The 18,064-nt window shown below is 36.4% G+C and overlaps 3 protein-coding genes and 1 long non-coding RNA gene across 7 annotated transcripts; 3 read left to right on the plus strand and 1 right to left on the minus strand.

Annotated features, from left to right (window-relative positions):
• Nucleotides 1–468: 468 nt before the first annotated feature.
• Nucleotides 469–5,691, minus strand: traip (TRAF-interacting protein). 3 transcript variants are annotated; one of them, XM_057362479.1, is made up of 16 exons: nt 5,624–5,691; nt 4,404–4,508; nt 4,152–4,209; nt 3,964–4,050; nt 3,825–3,864; nt 3,256–3,383; nt 3,031–3,125; nt 2,803–2,916; nt 2,457–2,544; nt 2,267–2,356; nt 1,956–2,044; nt 1,696–1,851; nt 1,573–1,612; nt 1,384–1,491; nt 1,241–1,291; nt 469–1,123 (listed from the first exon to the last, which is right to left on the minus strand). In XM_057362479.1, the coding sequence occupies exons 2-16, from the start codon at nt 4,499–4,501 to the stop codon at nt 1,007–1,009; spliced, it is 1,359 nt and encodes a 452-aa protein (XP_057218462.1). In that variant the 5' UTR covers nt 4,502–4,508; nt 5,624–5,691; the 3' UTR covers nt 469–1,006. The 3 variants fall into 3 exon arrangements, with proteins under 3 accessions (XP_057218462.1, XP_057218460.1, XP_057218461.1); XM_057362477.1 differs by lacking the exon at nt 5,624–5,691 and adding an exon at nt 4,664–4,780 and having other exon boundaries at nt 4,404–4,521; XM_057362478.1 differs by lacking the exon at nt 5,624–5,691 and adding an exon at nt 4,664–4,777.
• mon1a (MON1 secretory trafficking family member A) lies at nt 4,823–12,348 on the plus strand. 2 transcript variants are annotated; one of them, XM_057362476.1, is made up of 6 exons: nt 4,823–4,886; nt 5,778–5,999; nt 6,820–7,254; nt 7,331–8,096; nt 8,724–8,871; nt 9,275–12,348. In XM_057362476.1, exons 2-6 carry the CDS (start codon nt 5,870–5,872, stop codon nt 9,413–9,415), a joined length of 1,620 nt encoding a protein of 539 aa, XP_057218459.1. In that variant the 5' UTR covers nt 4,823–4,886; nt 5,778–5,869; the 3' UTR covers nt 9,416–12,348. The 2 variants fall into 2 exon arrangements, with proteins under 2 accessions (XP_057218459.1, XP_057218458.1); XM_057362475.1 differs by lacking the exon at nt 4,823–4,886 and adding an exon at nt 4,981–5,093.
• A 635-nt stretch (nt 12,349–12,983) lies between these two features.
• On the plus strand, nt 12,984–15,118 carry LOC130571680 (uncharacterized). The gene is made up of 5 exons (XR_008965108.1): nt 12,984–13,095; nt 13,332–13,427; nt 13,510–13,626; nt 13,763–13,862; nt 13,944–15,118. It is a non-coding gene; the product is annotated as an uncharacterized LOC130571680 (long non-coding RNA).
• A 423-nt stretch (nt 15,119–15,541) lies between these two features.
• On the plus strand, nt 15,542–17,738 carry LOC130571383 (urokinase plasminogen activator surface receptor-like). Its single transcript, XM_057362304.1, has 5 exons — nt 15,542–15,660; nt 15,762–15,878; nt 15,971–16,111; nt 16,271–16,384; nt 16,473–17,738. Exons 1-5 carry the CDS (start codon nt 15,612–15,614, stop codon nt 16,652–16,654), a joined length of 603 nt encoding a protein of 200 aa, XP_057218287.1. The 5' UTR covers nt 15,542–15,611; the 3' UTR covers nt 16,655–17,738.
• The last annotated feature ends 326 nt before the right edge of the window (nt 17,739–18,064 follow it).

The raw sequence follows: 18,064 nt of genomic DNA on the forward strand, positions 1-18,064 counted from the left end.
TTATATTAATAACAGGAAATACTGAATAGAAAAATTTACATTTTGTGAAAATCGGAATAGAACATTTTGATTGTCAGTGGTTTTAATTAATGGATTACATTTAAAAATGCATTGTTATGCAATGATTATTTTTATGCTTATTGATGTATTTTTTATTATATAATTATTTCATATATTTATCAATGTATTGATTTTTCTATTATTGAGTTCATATTATTTAACTTGATTATAGCAAATAGCTAGTCGCCCTATTTTTCATCAAATAAACACAATCTTGGCTCCCCCTGCTGGCTGTAACAGTGAACAGCAATTGCTCGCCTGATTTAAAATAAGCCCCACCTCATCAAAATTTGTTTTACTTGCTGCTGCTGCATGTTGTCAAAGTGCTTATAACCAAGTAAAGTTTTTCTTTGCTTTTATTTATCTTACCTTACCTATTACTAAAGAAATGACACAAGATGAGGCTGTTAAAACAAGTAAAATCATGTTTATTGTTTATATCAAATTATGTACACCTGTACAGAGACAAAACACATTGCAAAACAATACTAAAAAACACAAAAAAGTTCATACATTACGGGAAAATCAAATAAAGCATGACCAAAACTATATAGGAAATGGCTATGGCTATGCTATAATAAAGATGCTTCAAACTCCACAAACAGAAAAACTCATTTTGCAATGCCAAAGTCATAGGTGGTTAATAAATAAAACTGTTTAATTGATTTTCTAAGACAAACCTAAAGGCACTCACTACCTGGTGGCACCATTTAGCCCATGTCTAACAAAGAGCTTAAAAAAGCAATGACACACAAATATACACAATAGCACATGATATTTAAATCAAACTACAAGTTAAAAGCTTGTGGATTCCCAAGAACAACAGCATCCTGTACTGGACATTTCTCATAAATGACCAGTACAGCAATCTCGCACACAATAATCTATGAGGTTTAATGGGTCCTTGGAGTTTAACAAGCAAGGACACTGTCTAAAAGGAAACGTTTTACTCCAAGAAACTGTCCAGAGTGGTCAGGGTGGATGTGGGTTTGCTTGAAACAGGCCTGGACACCTTCTTCCTCTTAGGCTTCATGGCAAGTGGACGAATTTCAGACAAAGGAGACTGGTGTGCTGCAGTTAAAGAAATATTACTACAGAGAAAGAGACTTACAAGATGATGAATTCCTGAAACAACTTCAATAACCTCTGCAATATAATAATTCTCAGAGCATAAGGATACAGACTGTATAAATTTAGCTCTCCCTCCAAGTCCGTCATATCCGGTCCTTACCTGATAAATAGAGCAACAATGCATGGTTTCTGTGATGATGTGTTTTTTGCAAGGAGATTAAAAATGAAATTAAAAAACGTGAAAAATCTCACCGTGCCAAATTTGCTTGGGTCCAGCATGCTTCCAAATGCATTCTTTCTAAAGAGCAGAGAGTTCCTTATCATGGGCCCCATCACATCATCATCTTTGACTCGAGCATTCTGCGAGAAACATACACAGACACATTACTCCTTCAACAAAATCCAATACAGTGCTCTCAAAGATCTGTATTTAGTACTTACGTTACGTCCGAGAGTATTTTCAGAGTTAGTTGACAAAGATCTGTATGTAAACAACAAGAAATTCAAATTTATAAGAATCAGATGAATAATATCAAAAAATAACAGCACTGAGTAAAAACTCACGCTGATGGGTCGAGACGCATCTTTTTAGATGGGACCTGAATGGGTTTCTTCTCCACCTGTTCAGGCGTGTTGATGTCGAAGGTCAGGTTCAGGTCGATTTCCTGAGAGTCTGAAAGCTGACCGTGACCTGGACGCTTCAACTCTAAAGGGGCGGGGCTGAAAAACAAAAATGAACAAAATATTGATTCTCCTGGACCTAAGTACATAGTTTTTAGCCAAGGGTTAGATTCAAGAGTAAAACCAGAGTAACCGATTCTTACCTTTCAAACACCAGTCTGCTAATGGCCTCATTTGTACGGGTAGGAGTGCTTAACGTCCGCTGAAGAATTTCTACTTTCTTCTTTAAGCTCTGTCAAAACATTCATAATCAGATCAGGAATTCAGAAAACAGTCAAGAGAAACAGTGTGATAAGGGCAAATCACAACCCCTAGTGGCTGCTGATGGAATGACAGTGTGTTTTTTGTTGCCCTCCAAGAACGTCTTTTCATATCAGGTATTAGATTACGAATTGTCACTTTTAACTAAAACAAATCAATATAAAAGAAAGTTTGTATATATTAAAATTCTAACAGTGATCTCTTTGTCTGCATTGGACAGATCTTTCTGAAGGGCCCTCATGTCATCATTTGCTCGGCTTGTTTCTGATGTGGCTTTCTGCAACTGCAATAAAAAACAAAAGAGATACAAATAAATTAACAGATGCTAATAAAGTCTCAATAAATATATTTTTAATTGACATTTTCAGAAACAGGAAGTGAACCTTGCTATTAGTGGAGATCAGTTCCCTTTTCAACTTTTCACACATCTCATTTGATGACTTCAGACTTCCCTTCAGGTTATCATATTCCCTGCGGAAAAAGACATTACATTTACGTCAATCAATCAGCTGCTTTATCCAACGTGACCGACAACAAACTTACATAAACATTTCATCAATTCATGTTCCTAGGAACTAAACCAGGAAATAATGGTATTTGCATGTATCTGTATTCAAATTCGAATAGGTTAGAGGAAGTGAATCATATGAGGTTGGAAATGGCGTGACTACGCGAAATACCAAAACATTCAGCAATGAGATGTATGTTTTGGTTGACCGAGGATCTTACTTTTTAAGTGAGATGCAGTATATAGACAGCTGCTCAACTGCCGACTGACCAACACCCATGTCAGTGATCATGGCCTCCACCTCTGACCTCTGACCCTGTAAGACCGCATCTAAACTACGGGACAGAATCACACAAAACATGTGAACAAACTAAACACAGCATTTGTAACAACCAGTCACACACACACATAAAAAGACAAAATCCTGTCGTGGGCACATGATGATGTACCTCTCATAGGTCTTCATTTTGACTCGGAGACGTTTGGCTTCTTCCTTGGCTGCCTGCCCTTCATTCTTCTGACTTTCCAAGAAATTCATCTGTTTCTAAAGATTTCACACAATAGACAACATTAGCGATTGATATTTTATGTATGAGTTTGCGTAGTGCATTCAAGAGCTTGGGCTAACAGATAAAGATTTTAATATAGAAGCTATAGAGCAGAAAGAGACATACCCGGAGAACAGAACATAACATCTCTTTGTCTCCAATGTCTTTCCTGAGTTTGTCCAGGTCTTTCTTCTGCCTCTCAATTGTCTCTTTTAGGGTGTCTACCGACTTCTGTTTATCCCTCCATTCCTTCTCTGAAATACAAAACACATGCAAACAGACAGTACGATTAGAAAATATTGCAGTGTGAATATAGGGATTCACTGATATACATTTACATTTACGCATTTGGCAGACGCTTTTATCCAAAGCGACTTACATTGCATTATACTATACATTGTTTCAATGTGCAATCCTATATAATGCTGACTATAGAAGTGTCCCTTTTAATTCAATAAGGCTTGTCTGTTTCTTTAAATAAAAGTACTATTTACTGTAAAACTCCTACGTACATGCTACAAGCGAAATCATGAATTAAAACATTGCATTTCATCAAAAGCCACTATATAATGGTAGATATTCCATTATTAGCCTCATTTAAAATGGCTTAAACTGATATAGTCAGTCTATATCAAGCATCACGAATACTTAGGGACTGCGTATGTAAAATGATTGTTTTCATGTTTCTGTTTTACCTTTTTCACACAGCATTGCTTTCATTCTGGCCATGTCATTCTGTAATCAAAACAATAAAACACAGTCAATACTGTCAATTTGCATTTTAAAGGGCAGTTTGAATAGAACAGAATAGAAGAAATGGGAGGGGTTTATCACCTGTAAACTTTCTGGGTCTACTGAAATAGCATCATCCTCTGGGGCTATGTCAAAGAAAAGCTTGTTGATGATGTGTCTTGTGCTGACCTGAAAACAGAAAGAATTAGGGTTTCAATGTAGTTGAAGGCCTTCATTTAATAATTTTGAAGAACAAATCAATAAGATCACAAAACAAGCAGATGGTTTACCTGTTTTCTGCATTGCGGGCAGGTTTTGCTTGGAGCCGACTGGAACCACTGAAGAAGACTATTTTTAGTAGAAATTTAACGTCATGTGTCATTAACAAGCATTATTTATAAGTTTAACAGCTTAATAATTAAGCAGCCATTACCATTGTTTCATGTAATAGATTTTGTTAATGTTTAAAAACAATTCAAAAAGATGTTGTACAATAAAGTACTCAAACAAAAAGGCCGTCGGGTGGCAATGGCAACACTCACCAGGCATAATGAAAAGTGTGACCACAGTGAATTGCAGCCACATCTTTCGAGTTATCGAAGAAATCCGAACAGATGGTGCAGTATGCTCGAATGGGCATCGTTGATCTAAAATTATGAACTGTTAGGTATACACATTTAGGTCAAATCATTTCGTTTTTGTGTTGTTTATTTTTGACGTGCAGCGGTAGCACACATAATGGACTTTAGTTTACCTCTGTAGCCTACTACCAGTTATTGGAATTATATATGTTTCTACTTACCCAGCTGATATGTAAACGGTCGAGATGTTTTATGCCCACAAATATTTTTAATAAAACCCCAAATTCATGTTTATACTTGAAGCTTATTGGTACGGCGAAGCGCCGCGCTTAGTTCAAACGTAATGACTCCGCCCCTGGTGCGGCGTCATAAACATGCGACTTTGCGCGAGAAAGTTACGAAAACATCGGTTTCAAATAAACCTCTAATAAACTGCAATAAAGGGTATGTCGACAGTGTTTTAAGGTGGTTCACAAATTTGACAAAAATAGATGCACGTGACACTGAGATGGTTAACGTATTTACGTTTTAGGGATTACTGAAACTACATTTCCCATGATTCATTCGATGAACTGTTTGACAGTTTTGAGTTGATTTTTGACCTAGAGAAGTCAAGTCACCGTACATTGATTTGGATGAGGACTGTTTAAGGTATAGAAAACGTGTAATTACTTTATTAGGAATTTAAACCTCAAGGATATCATCTGTTAGACGTGAAGTTAGCCGAAACAGATGTTCAAAAACGAAATTCAAAAGTTTGTAATGGACTAGCATTATGGCTATTGCGTTAGCAGACCAGTTCGGACACTAATTATAAAATACACCAACATTAATGTTTTGAGTTGTATAAATGAAATGCGGCGTTAAAATGTACTGTGTTTACGGTTTTGTTCACAAAGTGAGAAGCTTTCAGATTTATAAGATGATGCATATCAGGATCAGAAATTAACTTGGGACAAAAAATATCACAAATAATGTATTCTTATTTCTTGTCGTACCTTGGATGTATTTCAGTAAATTTTATTCTATAGTTAGAATTATCATTAGCTTGAAGAATTCGACATTCATAGCACTGACTTTATATTATTGAAAACTGTTCCCTTACTTTCATGTCCAACAGACTTGCCTGATTCTGAGAGAGTTTCTAGACTGTTTATCTTACAAGTGATGACTTTTCTTACCGCTGTGAACTGTTCCTTTTTTAATATGTAGGCTAGATTTCACACCACAGGCTATAATTTCAGTTCCTGGTTAAAACTCTATCAATTCCTCTGCTGTAGGTTCTTCGGGACAGGCTAATAACATTTAGCCCCATTTACGGTTCTGTTTCTGTAGGGCTCATGCAGTGATGCTCGTCCCTGGCACTGTCTGGTAAGACACTGTGTGCCCTTTCTTCTGCTGGGGTTGTCTTTGCCCAATGATTCAGAATGGCAGCAGATGTCCATAATAAGGGTGCATCCTGGGAAGTTAAAAATGGCAACCTAGCACCTGCAGATCGACTCCAAAAAGATCGGTCGGACAGTCCGACCCCTGGCCTGGTGGAGGGGACAGAGCCAGGTAAGTTTCAGTAAACACTCAATCATACAGCTGTGTGGTGCTTAAATACAAACTGTGTGTGGTTTGTCTGGAATTATATTATTTATTTACTTTAAAAAAATAAGTGAATCTGCTACAATTGTTATCATATTTCATGGGACATTTATGGCTCATAATCTTGCCAACAAACCAGGCCTTATTGCTTAGTCATGCAAGGAGCCATACCTACATCTGTGCCATTTAATCATTTTAATGTCTTTACTCTTATTCTAAAATTTATGAAAAAGTATTAAATAATAATGTAATAATGTTGCATAAGCAAAAAATGGAATTTGAAATGATCAGGATTTATTAAAAAAATACGGTAACACTTTACAATAAGGTGCTATTTGTTAACAATTAATTAATGCATTCGCTAAGACTTTAAAAATGTAATCTATGCAAAGTTTTATACTCATGGCCCCTGTTATTTGACTGCTAGTGTAGTGATAGATACAGTAACTAGTGCAAATTGAGTTGTAAGTGGTTTTATACAGAAGTTGAGGTTTTGTCTCAGCACAGACAGGTTTCATAATGACAGTTAAAAAGTTTTGAGATTTTGCCAAAGTATTTCCATATATATCATACAGTATATCTATCAATCATACATATTTGCAGTTGCTATTGTGTAAGACCTACATTTGTAAATGATTTTATACTTTTATATGTTTATGCTTACCTGAAATATACTGAATATTTAAAAGAAAGGAATCTGATGTGGATTCAGTGCTTTATCTAAACTGTATTTGTGGCTCTGTCACTCTATCTCACCATCGCTCATGTGTCTCGCCTGCCTTAACAGGTGCTGGTCAAGAGGGTGCCATGTTTGTTCATGCCCAGTCTTTTGAGGACCTGACTGCTGAAGGTGAACCCAACACTAATGACAGGTCAGCAGAGACGGGCGGCTCAGCCCCGGCGGCGTCTGATGAAGCGGAGGCGAGGAATGCCCACGAAGAGGTTCTCGAAGAAGGTGAGGAAGAGCAGGACGGAAGCTCAGAGCCTGAACGGGAGGAGGAGACGAAGCAGGTGCGGAGCAGCAACAAGGCGAAAGACGAGGACGTGACGAGCGAAACATGGCGGAGTCACAGGAAGCATTTGTTCGTGCTGAGCGAGGCGGGGAAACCCATCTACACTCGCTACGGCACGGAGGAGGCGCTCTCCAGCATCATGGGAGTCATGATGTTGCTCATGTCCTTCTTAGAAGATAAAAAGAACATCATTCGCTCCATTCATGCAGGTGAGATGCAGATGATGTATTTGTTATGTTTTCAGTCTGAAGTGGAAATGTTGTTTTATTTTAATGTACTTTTCAGATGGCTACAGGGTGGTCTTCTTGCGCAAGAGTCCCCTCATCCTGGTTGGAGTCTCCCGCACGAGCTGCTCCGACCGCGAGCTGACGCGAGAACTTCAGTATGTCTACTTCCAGATCGTGAGCCTGCTTACCCTCACGCAACTCAACCACGTCTTTCAGCACAGGCAAAGCTACGACCTCCGTCGCCTGCTGGCCGGGTCCGAGCACCTCACCGACAACCTCTTGCGGCTCCTGGATCGAGATCCGGGCCTGCTGCTGAGTGCTGTGATGTGCCTTCCTCTGGCCGGCTCGGCCCGTGACGTGGTCTCCTCCAGCTTGCAGGCCGCTAAATCCAAGAACCTAGTGTTCTCCATCCTGCTAGCAGGAAACAGACTGGTTACGCTGGTGCGGAAAAAGGACCAATTTCTGCACCACATGGACTTGCACTTGCTCTTTAACCTGGTTGGATCCTCGTCGTCTTTTAGACAGGGTGAGGGATGGACGCCCATATGTCTGCCCAAGTTCAACCCAGCAGGGTTCTTCCATGCCCATATTTCCTATCTGGAGCCGGCCTCGGATCTCTGTCTGATCCTGGTGTCCACCGACCGTGAGGACTTCTTTAACCTCTCAGATTGCAAGAAGAGGTTCCTCGAGCGGTTGCGCAAACGCAGTGCCCATCAAGCCCTGCAGGAGGCGCTGAGCATGCCAAGTTATCCCGTCTCTCAAGTCGGCATCCCTGAGCTGCGGCACTTTGTGTACAAATCAAAAAGCTCTGGGCTTTACACAAGGTACGAGAGATGGTCTTTATCATGAACAGAAAAGGTCATGATTTTTATACAACCCTGTTAAAGATATAAAAATAGTTACCCAAATAATCAACTGAACAGCTATGACAGCAAAAAAATCACCTTTTCTGTTTTATGGTACAAAAAGTCACAAGAAAATGGAATGTTATCGCATTAAGAAAATGAGATTCTTTCATCATTTACTCACCCTAGTGTCATTCCAAACCTGCATGACTTTCTTTCTTCTGCAGAGCACAAAATATATTTTGAAGAATGTTGGATAACTATACAACAATGCACCCCATTGACTTCCATTGACATTTCTCAAAATATCTTCTTTTGAGTTTCACAGAAGAAAGAGTCATATATATATATATATATATATATATACTGGTTTTGAACCACATGAGGGTAAATAAACAATGACAGAATTTTTATTTTTGGGTGAACTATTCCTTTAATATGACCCTGATGCCATATGGCAAGTATGTACTGAGTTTAGAAAGGATGCATAAGCATATGGAAGTAAATCAAAGTCTCTTTTTGTCTCAGCTTTCGTCTCAGCAGACTTGTAAACAGTCATTGCTTCATTTAACCTTTCAATATGCTTTCCTCTGTTCTTTCCTGTAGCCCTGACCTTCCAGTGCCGTACCAGGCAGACGAGGAGCACGAGAGGCTGATAGGATTGTACCAGAACCTGCATAGCTGCCTGCATCACCCCACACGCCCCCTGCGCTACATGTACTGCTGCAGAGAAACTGAAAACCTTTATGCCTTGGTGAGCCTCCTGTAAAGTGCAATAGACTGGGATTCATTGATAGCATTCAGAGATTTTGTTTGTGTTTAAAAAAAGAATTACACAATTAAGTTGCCATTTACACATGACAATGATTTCTTGTTTTGTGTGAAGTTTAGTCATGTATATTTTTGAAGATTCTGATTCCATGAATAGGCATTAGCAGAAAGCCTTTTCTATTACGGTACTTTTAAATCCACATAGTAATAATTCACCCAAAAACAAAGTTTTTGTCATTTATTCATTTCTGTAATTAGTACATAAAGGTGAGTGATTCATACTTGATTTTTGGGTGTTTCTTTAAATAAACAAATATATCCTTTTTTCAAATAGTGATGTCATTGTTTTCTAATTGATTGTTTCATCAAACCCTCGTCTTCTGTAGGTAACAAGTGGCTTTGAGCTCTACCTCTGCTTCAGTCCTCTGGGAACAAAAGCACTGGCTGTATCTGCGGTCCCTAAACTGCTGAAGTGGATCAGAAAGGAGGAAGATCGTCTCTTCATACTCAGTCCCTTAACTTACTGATTCGGTTTGGGCCTTAAGTGGAACAACAGAAACACTAGTAAATCACTGAGCCCAGGCTGTCTGACGAGCAACTTGTGCTGTCATGTCATACTTGAACAAATGAATGAACAAATGAGTAAATGAATGAACTGATTAATTAGTGAATTAACAACTGAACAAACAAATGAATTAATCAAGAAGCTAAAGCATGCTGGGAGATATTAAGTGATTTCTTATGATTGATGTCTGTTTTGAGGGCTACACGTGCTGGTTGCAGTATCGGTATAATCGAGACGGTTTGTCTTCCTTGTCCTACAGGCTGAAACTGTGTGAGGGATAGTTCAGCCAAAAGTCATTATTTACTCACCCACTTGTCATTTCAAACCTGAATGACTTTTTTCTTCTGCAGAATACAGAAGAAGATATTCTGAAGATATAGGCGGTTCCCATTGACTTGTATTGCTTTTGTCTGTACTATAGAAGTGAATGGGTACCACCGATGTTTGGTAAACAACATTCTTCAAAATATCTTCTGCAGAAGAAAGTTAGTCATACAGGTTTGAAACGACAAGGCGAGTTAATGATGACAGAATGTTCGTTTTTGGGTAAACTATCCCTTTAAAGCTGAGATGGTGTCACATTATAAAATGTAGTGTAGTATCTGCCGAGGGTTGCTTTTAAGCTAGACAATAAAGATAGTAGAATTAGCACTAACAATCTAATGAATCTTCACAGAACGCTGCTAAATCTGAACTGAAACTGCATAGCTTCTGCTTTTTTATTTATATACTAGACCTGCCACTGTTTCAACTCAAAGTGGTATCTTCTCCAACTTAAAAGTATAGGAATAGTTCACCCAAAAATTGTCAGCATTTAGTTGGCCTCATGTTGTGTCAAACCCATTGAAATACTGATGAATGTCGATGCTGCTTTTTCCCATACAACTTACAAGTGAATGGTAACTGAGACATCTTTTGTGTTCCACAGAACAAATAAACTCATACGGGTTTGGAATAGCATGATGGTAAGTAATTGACAACCTAATTCTTATTTAGGGGTGTACTGTACCTTTAATGGAATATTGGAGTTGGCCTTAACATTTCCTCTTATGAGTAGAGGGTGAAGTTTCTCACAACATAGCTTACATATGGTTTATTGTTTTAGTTAGGTGACATTCCAAGTGCAACATGTTTAGGGAACTAAAGTGTTTCTCTGATAACCAAACTGACTTTATTTCTGTAAGGATTAGATGTGCAAGGACCTTAAGAGATTCGACTGACAAATGTTGCAAAAGCATGTGGCTCCATGTGAACCACAAATGCATGTATCTGAGATTTTAATGACTGACTGTGTTTTGCTACTGAGGTATTTTTATAAACCTGGTTCAGATGGATCACTCAACTTAGAGATACGTCCAAACTAGTCTTACTAAAGTTAATGCACATGATTTTTTACGAATGCTTCAAGGGTGTAGTGTGTCATTTCTATTTGTGACACCAAACAAAACTGCTAAAATAAGGATTGCTCCCAAACGGTAAAAGAATAAGCGATTTGTGTGTTAGAAGGACCTTTGACATACTGTTTATGTTCTCCTTTGATGGGAATGAGATGAAACAAAATACGGAAATCTGGTTTTCCAACGTATTTGCATGGTGACACTAATAATGGTGTTTTTTCTGCTCCTCTGTTCATAACTAATCTGAAAAATTAATTCATATGCCAAGTTCATTTAAATGTTCTTTAAAATTTTGTCTCTGTGCGAACAATTAAAGCAATTTTAGATGCATTTACAGGAGACATAGGGGTTGTGACATTTTTTCCATAATTGTCCAAATGAGAAGCTATATGGCATTATGTGTTGTATTTTATTATGACTGTATTATCAATAATCTGTCACAAGACACTGATTTGACCTGGAAAACACAAAATGATCATTTGAACTCATAAACAGTTGATCCTGATATTTGTTCTTTTACTTATAAACAAATATATTGAGCATGATGAACAAATAGTCTTTAGATTAAATTGAATGCATCAACATGTCATTCCTTCGAAAATAACTAAATAGTGAATCTAAAGCCATAGAAATGACTTAATTCACATTAAACTGACATCATGGCTGTTGTAGTTCTTGTTATGAAAACCCTTGTCAAAATGTCTTAAATAAAAGCTTTTCTAATGCAGGATCAATCCTAATGAACACACAATAAACCTTTATTCAATAAGATCCCATGGAAATTAACAAATAATAATTTCTGTGTATCAAGAAGGAAATTTTCATTCTGTTTTTGGACCTTGAATCAAGAATAAGTTCGAAAAAAAATGAAAGAAATGCTACATTCCTTTATACGATTCTTTTAAACAAAAGGTCACTTCAGAGAAAAGTAGTAGTTATTTTATCACACCACTGGCTAAAATGCTTTAACATTATACCTGCGACTGTCACACATTTATTTTTAACATTAAGAAAATAAACAAACAAAATGTTACTTTACTCATTGTATGAAGCTTGATTTGAATATCTCATTAGTCTTCCTTAATATGTTTGCATGATATGATGCAAATATGCTTGTATAACCAAATGTAGGTTCTCAAGGATTTTTAAAAGAATAACCTATTTATAAATGACTATAACAAAACAAATATTGAAATAGCAGAAACAGATCATTCATACAGTGGCCAAAACTGAAGTCCAACTTTGGACAATTGACATTTTTGCTCTTTATTCGTGTATATTATTAAAGATGCATTTACATTTTGGTATGCATGATTTATTGGTGTGTTTCAGAGTATAGAGTGAATAAAGTTCATGAAGTCCAGAAGAATAACTACAAACTATTACCAGAGATTATCAACAAATATCAATAACTGGTCAAATTGCAGTCGATGTATGCTTCATTTCTTCTTGTTTTTCTGTTTTTTTCTTACACTAAAATAAAACTCATATTCCTTGATACCCTGGGATTTGCCTTTTTGCCAAATAATTTAATTTAAAAATGGTTTTGTGTTTTATCCATTTTGTACCAAACAGAGTTATAGTTTTCATTTTAGTTTTATTTAGTTTTATTATTTTTTTAATTAGCTTTTATTTTTAGATCTTTAGTTTTTATGTTAATTTTAGTTAAAGTTTTAGCAATTTTGATATATGCTTTTGTCATTTTATAATAAAAAATTTTTTATGTTGCTATATAATATTAATTAATTTCTATTTGAGTTCTATTTCAGTTTTTGTTTATTATTATAATTTTAGTGCTTTAAACTTATTTCAATTTATTTTTGAGGCAACATTTCAATTTTTCCTTTAGTTAAGTTTTTCCCCATAAGTTTTACGTCAATATTTTATTTGATTTCAATGAACAGAGACGTTTTCAAAGTTTTAATTTTAGTAAACTAAAATAACCTTGGTACCAAACACCTGTTATTTTTATATTTTATAAAAAGCAAATATTGTACAAATGTGCCCCACCAGACATCATTTTACCGTACTGTACACTATATATAGTCCTTTTCCTTCTTATAAGCTACTGACTTTAGTTATTATTTAATCATGCCTATATGCAAATATCTTTAGCTAAAGGTCACCATTAATTTCTTTATTCGGGTAGGCTATATAATGATCTTCTATATCAGTTGCTCTTCATCTGGATCAGCTATGGCACTGTACGTCTCTGTGATTCTCATCACTGTGTTCTTCTCCAAAGGTAAAGTACAGTATGGCATGCACAGTTCTTTTATTCTTTGTATTGATTTCGACTAAGTTCATGATTCTTAAAGCTTTGTTGAATACACATTTAATTCTCATATTACTGAATGTGTGGGTTTATTATGAGAGGGTTTAGAAGGATGGTCTGTTGTCTGTTAAATCAGGATTTTAAATGTAAGTATAAGATTGATCTTTAATCTGTGTGCTTTGTATTTTATTTTCATTGTCTTTCAGCACTGACATTGACCTGTTATAACTCTACTTAAACTTCACAAGGATGCCCAACTACCACCTGTTCATCTCTGTGTGGTTCTATTAACAAATATACCAGTAAGAATAACATGATTATGGAAAATTTGCATGGTTTGTTATTGAAGTACGTCTTTATAGTTCTTTATGTTGTTCATTGCAGGTGATAGTAAATTTCAACCGAGAGGACTTGTTCTGACCCGTGTGCTAATTCAAGTGTCAATTTAGGAGATAACAAACGAGCCTATCCAATGTTGTAGTGCAGATCTATGCAACACAGGTACAAACACCATGGTGTTCTTCACATTCTTTACCTTTTTCCAGATATGATTTCACTTTGTTTATTTATTTATATGTCTTATATTATATACTGAATGTAAGTAATGTCGGTAATAAAGGGCTCTTTATCGCTGCAGGCGCATCTTCCCCCAATGAGAGAAAGTGTTACACCTGCAATGATACAGACTGCTCAGTTACTTTGGGTTGTGTATGAAGAAACCCAGTGCATCAGTGCAAGTGAGTTATTGTAATCCTCTTGATAACCTCTCATAATATTGTTTTAAAAAGTCAACCAAATAGCTCTCCTTTCTCACTTAGATTTGCAAAACGTGACACTCAAAGGATGTGCTAGCAAAAACCTCTGTGAGAACAGTACTTTACTGCAGTCTATGTACAATCTTACGGATCCTAAATGTTGTTCAGGCAACCTGTGTAATGATGGCCAGAGCATGACCCGGAGATTGGTCCTGCTACTGGCACCACTTCTTTACATCATCATGATCTGAGATTAGATCTCTTTTAGGGGGTTTTGTGAGGGTTTTATTGATAAATGTAGATGCTCTTTTATTGTTAATGTAACGCAGCGTAATCTTTCAGGTTAATCGAGGGTAATTCTTTCAAACATTGTTTCAATTACCTTTCCAATATGAAATGTACTATTGTATTTCTGAAAAAGTCATGCAAGTTTAAATGTACTTATTGGTAAATGTGTTTTTTTTTTGCAGGCTATCATTATAGCTTCAAGTATTGTAACATGATATTTTTTATGTTGTGTATTTTTAGGTGTACATTATATTGTAAAAACACAAAAGATTCAGAAGAGAATATAATAGGTTAAAGTATAACACAATGCAAAAGTAAACCACTGTACTTCCCAAGTGGTCAGTTATACAGTAAAAAAGAGAAATGAACAGTTAATTATTCAGTATGAATAGTGACAATTCTGGGTTTTATTATTGTGTTTGTATTATGTGTTTGTTAAGAATCAAGTAGCTATACCATACTTCCTATGTTGACAGTTCCCAAACAGAAATAATCAGTTCCTTTAAAGAGACTAAAGTCATATTTGTGCTAAACCAGTAATAGTTGACATATTTTGTTAACGGGATACGCCACCCCAAAATGTCATCATTTACCCACCCTCAAGTTGTTCCCAACCTGTATCAATGTCTTTGTTCTGTTGTACACAAAGACAGATATTTGGAAGAATGTTAGCAACTGACAATTCTGTGACATCATAGCAGAAAAAATATTACATCATTTTTTTCTTCTATTGAACACAAAAATACATTTTGAGGAATTTAGGGAAGCAAATAGTTCTGGGGCACCTTTGACTATACCATTTATTTATTTTCTACTATGGTAGGCAATGATGTCCCAGAATTGATCCATCCCTTATCTAACCAGTGTTTTATGGATGGATACATACATATAGATATGAGAGAACATGCAGCACAGTTATGAATTTATGAAAAAATCATAATTGTCAATTATTTCTGCTGATATTGCAATTAATTAGTTAATTCATTTTTTATTTGATTGATGGAATAGACATTGTGTTAAATTCTTTATTATTGTACACTTGAAGTTGGTTTGTGTTACAATTAACCCTGTGGTAGTTTGTGTCCCACTCACCTGTACTTTAACATTTACAAACAAATGGTCTGTATTCTAAATACTGGTGTATGTGAGAGAAAATTTGACAAATGATAAACTATGTTTTTATCGATGATGCATTCATAACTTTAACAGAATGTAAAGTGCCAATCAGTAAATATAGATCAAATATAATTTATTTACTTATATATGCATTCTACTAATGTAAATTCTGTTAAATGAATGACACCAACAATTGGATATGATGTCATCATGCTTATCTAAAGATCTTTAGGTAAAGGTCCTCAAATGTAGCTACGTTGCCACCTCTTTATTCAGGTATAAAAAGATCTTCTCCATCAGTTGCGCTTCATCTGAACCGGCTCCAATATGCCACGGTACATCTCTGTGATTCTCATCATCGTGTTCTGCTCCAAAGGTAAAGTACAGTAGGCGTACAGGATTCATTTCAGTCTTTGTATTTACTGGATTGCATTCATTAATCTTTGTGTTTTATATTTAATTTTCCTTATCTTTCAGCACTGACACTGAGCTGTTATAACTATACAGCACTATATAACTGTACAGCAAGTTCACAGGCAGGATGCTCAACGATTAACTGTGACTCCAAATGTGGCTTGGTCGGCATATATAACAGTAAGAATAAAATAATTGTAAACATTCTTACAAGTGTTTGTTACACATTGATGTGGGTAACTCTTTACAATGTATAATGTTGTTCATTGCAGATGGCAAGAAAGTTTTTACAAATAGGACTTGTGTGAGTCCTGGCTCCTGTGTTAATTCAAGCTTCAATCTTGGAGTAGTGAAATTGGCCTTTAACGCCCAATGTTGTGGTGCTGATCTATGCAACAATCAGGATCTACCTGGTAATACAAACACCATGACGTTCCCCATTTTCCTTACGTCTTTCAACAAGCATTTATCCCCATTACATTGTGAGCTGTAATGGGTTCAATAGTGTATTGTGTGTGGTATCATAACTTGAATGTTATTAATTTAAATAAAGGCTCTTTTAATCTGTACAGAGACGTTACAAAAGCAGTCTTATAATGGTAAGAGGTGCTACACCTGTAATGTCACAGACTGCTCGAAGATTTTGGATTGCGAAGGTGATGAAAACCAGTGCATCAGTGTGTCATGTGAGTCATTAAAAACCTCTTCATAAAATCTGATATAATGGACAGAGCTGACTTTAATGCTACAAACTCTCTGACCTTTCTCTCTCAGATGTATGGATTAACAACACAATCACTTACAAAGGTTGTGCAAGCAGCTGTGACACTAGTAATATACTGACTTCTATGTATCGTGTTCAGTGCTGCACAGGAGACCTGTGTAATGATGCCCAGGACACGACTCAGAGTTTGGTGCTGCTACTCGCACCACTTCTTTACATACTCATGATCTGAGATCTCTTCTACCTTTTTTATATCAAGTATACAATTATATTTCTAAAACAATGTAAAATAAACATCAGATTAACATTACATTTTTCTGTAGATATGACAGCTATAATTGGTTTGCAGAAACCACAGAGAAAATGTTTGAAAAGTTGACCATATACTGTATCTTTGGTTATAACCAAATGAAATGTTAAAAATACAGTAATGTTTTTGATGGTTAATACATCAATAAGGGATATTGTGGTGTGATATATATTGGGTGACTGAGCCCAGTTGCATAAACGTAGCCGCTATGTTAAGACGTGTTTTAACAGCTATTCTCACAGACTAGGAATTAGTTAGGAGGACTAATCAGTATTAATTTTCATATTTCAATTAGCCAAATCTACCTTTTTATGTAACTGATTTAAAAAAGTTATGACAAGTCTCCAAGAAAAAAATGGGATGATTAACATCTAACACCGCATCCTAACCACTGAGATTCCTGCGATACGCAATTTGTTTGTCCATACCGAACGCGAAAAAGGGGCGGGACGCGACAATCAATCACAAAACGCAGCCAATCAGAACTGTTTTTCGCTGTTCACGCACCCTCTCACGCTGCAGCTAAAGAGTGCACATGCAGAGCGATGCGTCCTGTTCTCATGAGTGCAGTGACGCCTCACCGGACGCTATGATATAATTTTAGAATCTAAACGTATGTAATCAAACGTATATAGCCTGTCCTCATCCATGTTTGGTGATTAATATTCATGAGGTGCAGAACTTACATCGAATGAGATCGTTGTGTGGGCGGAGCTGTCAGCCGCGACGTCGCGGAAATAAAAACCGTTTCTAAAATAGAAACGGCCGTTGCTCGTCGCGCAGCGCTGACGCGGCTGGTTAGGACAAAACCTCTGATTAACATGGAAAAGATAGATACCCTATATCGCTTGTCGCAGCGTCGCATCGCGTTTGGTTAGGACGCGGTGTAAGACTAGTCTAAGCAGTTTATGCAACTGGCCTCTGGTCTGAAAAGTCTTTTGTTATCGTGTTTGTTCCCCCATCGTGGGTTTTTGTTTTACATTTTAATAAATATTTTCTGTTAACCCCGCAACTGCTGTCTGCGTCTGGGTTCTGTCCGCAATCCCTGACACTCAATACATTTCCAGTAACTGAAAATAACAAACAATTGACATGACACTTTTATGTTATTTTTTGTACTGAAAATGTTTTTTATTTGTTCATTGATTTATTAGCCAAATTAAGTACCAAGGTGAAACAGGCTGTACCTCTTTACCTCACATCATATGAAATGGTATAATACAGTTAAATGAAAGAGTCTACTTAAGAAAAAGTGTCAATGTGTTCTTGCAAGATTGTTTTTAAGACTTTGGATTTTCTAGTGAATATTTAAGATTCATGCAATTTAGTATT

This window comes from Triplophysa rosa, linkage group LG20 (genome assembly GCF_024868665.1).
Source record: "Triplophysa rosa linkage group LG20, Trosa_1v2, whole genome shotgun sequence".
In the NCBI taxonomy this organism is placed as follows: domain Eukaryota; kingdom Metazoa; phylum Chordata; class Actinopteri; order Cypriniformes; family Nemacheilidae; genus Triplophysa; species Triplophysa rosa.

Bases quoted from the DNA above. Each gene is read 5' to 3' on its own strand.
- traip (XM_057362479.1), bottom strand. From the start codon at position 4,501: ATGCCCATTCGAGCATACTGCACCATCTGTTCGGATTTCTTCGATAAC. The intron at 3,126-3,255 runs GTATGTCTCTTT...TGAAATCTTTAG, and splicing joins TGTTATGTTCTGTTCTCCGG to AAACAGATGAATTTCTTGGA. The intron at 2,545-2,802 runs GTAAGATCCTCG...CTTTTTCCGCAG, and splicing joins TACTGCATCTCACTTAAAAA to GGAATATGATAACCTGAAGG.
- mon1a (XM_057362476.1), top strand. From the start codon at position 5,870: ATGGCAGCAGATGTCCATAATAAGGGTGCATCCTGGGAAGTTAAAAAT. The intron at 7,255-7,330 runs GTGAGATGCAGA...TGTACTTTTCAG, and splicing joins CATTCGCTCCATTCATGCAG to ATGGCTACAGGGTGGTCTTC. The intron at 8,097-8,723 runs GTACGAGAGATG...TCTTTCCTGTAG, and splicing joins AGCTCTGGGCTTTACACAAG to CCCTGACCTTCCAGTGCCGT.
- LOC130571383 (XM_057362304.1), top strand. From the start codon at position 15,612: ATGCCACGGTACATCTCTGTGATTCTCATCATCGTGTTCTGCTCCAAA. The intron at 15,661-15,761 runs GTAAAGTACAGT...CTTATCTTTCAG, and splicing joins CATCGTGTTCTGCTCCAAAG to CACTGACACTGAGCTGTTAT. The intron at 16,385-16,472 runs GTGAGTCATTAA...TTTCTCTCTCAG, and splicing joins CCAGTGCATCAGTGTGTCAT to ATGTATGGATTAACAACACA.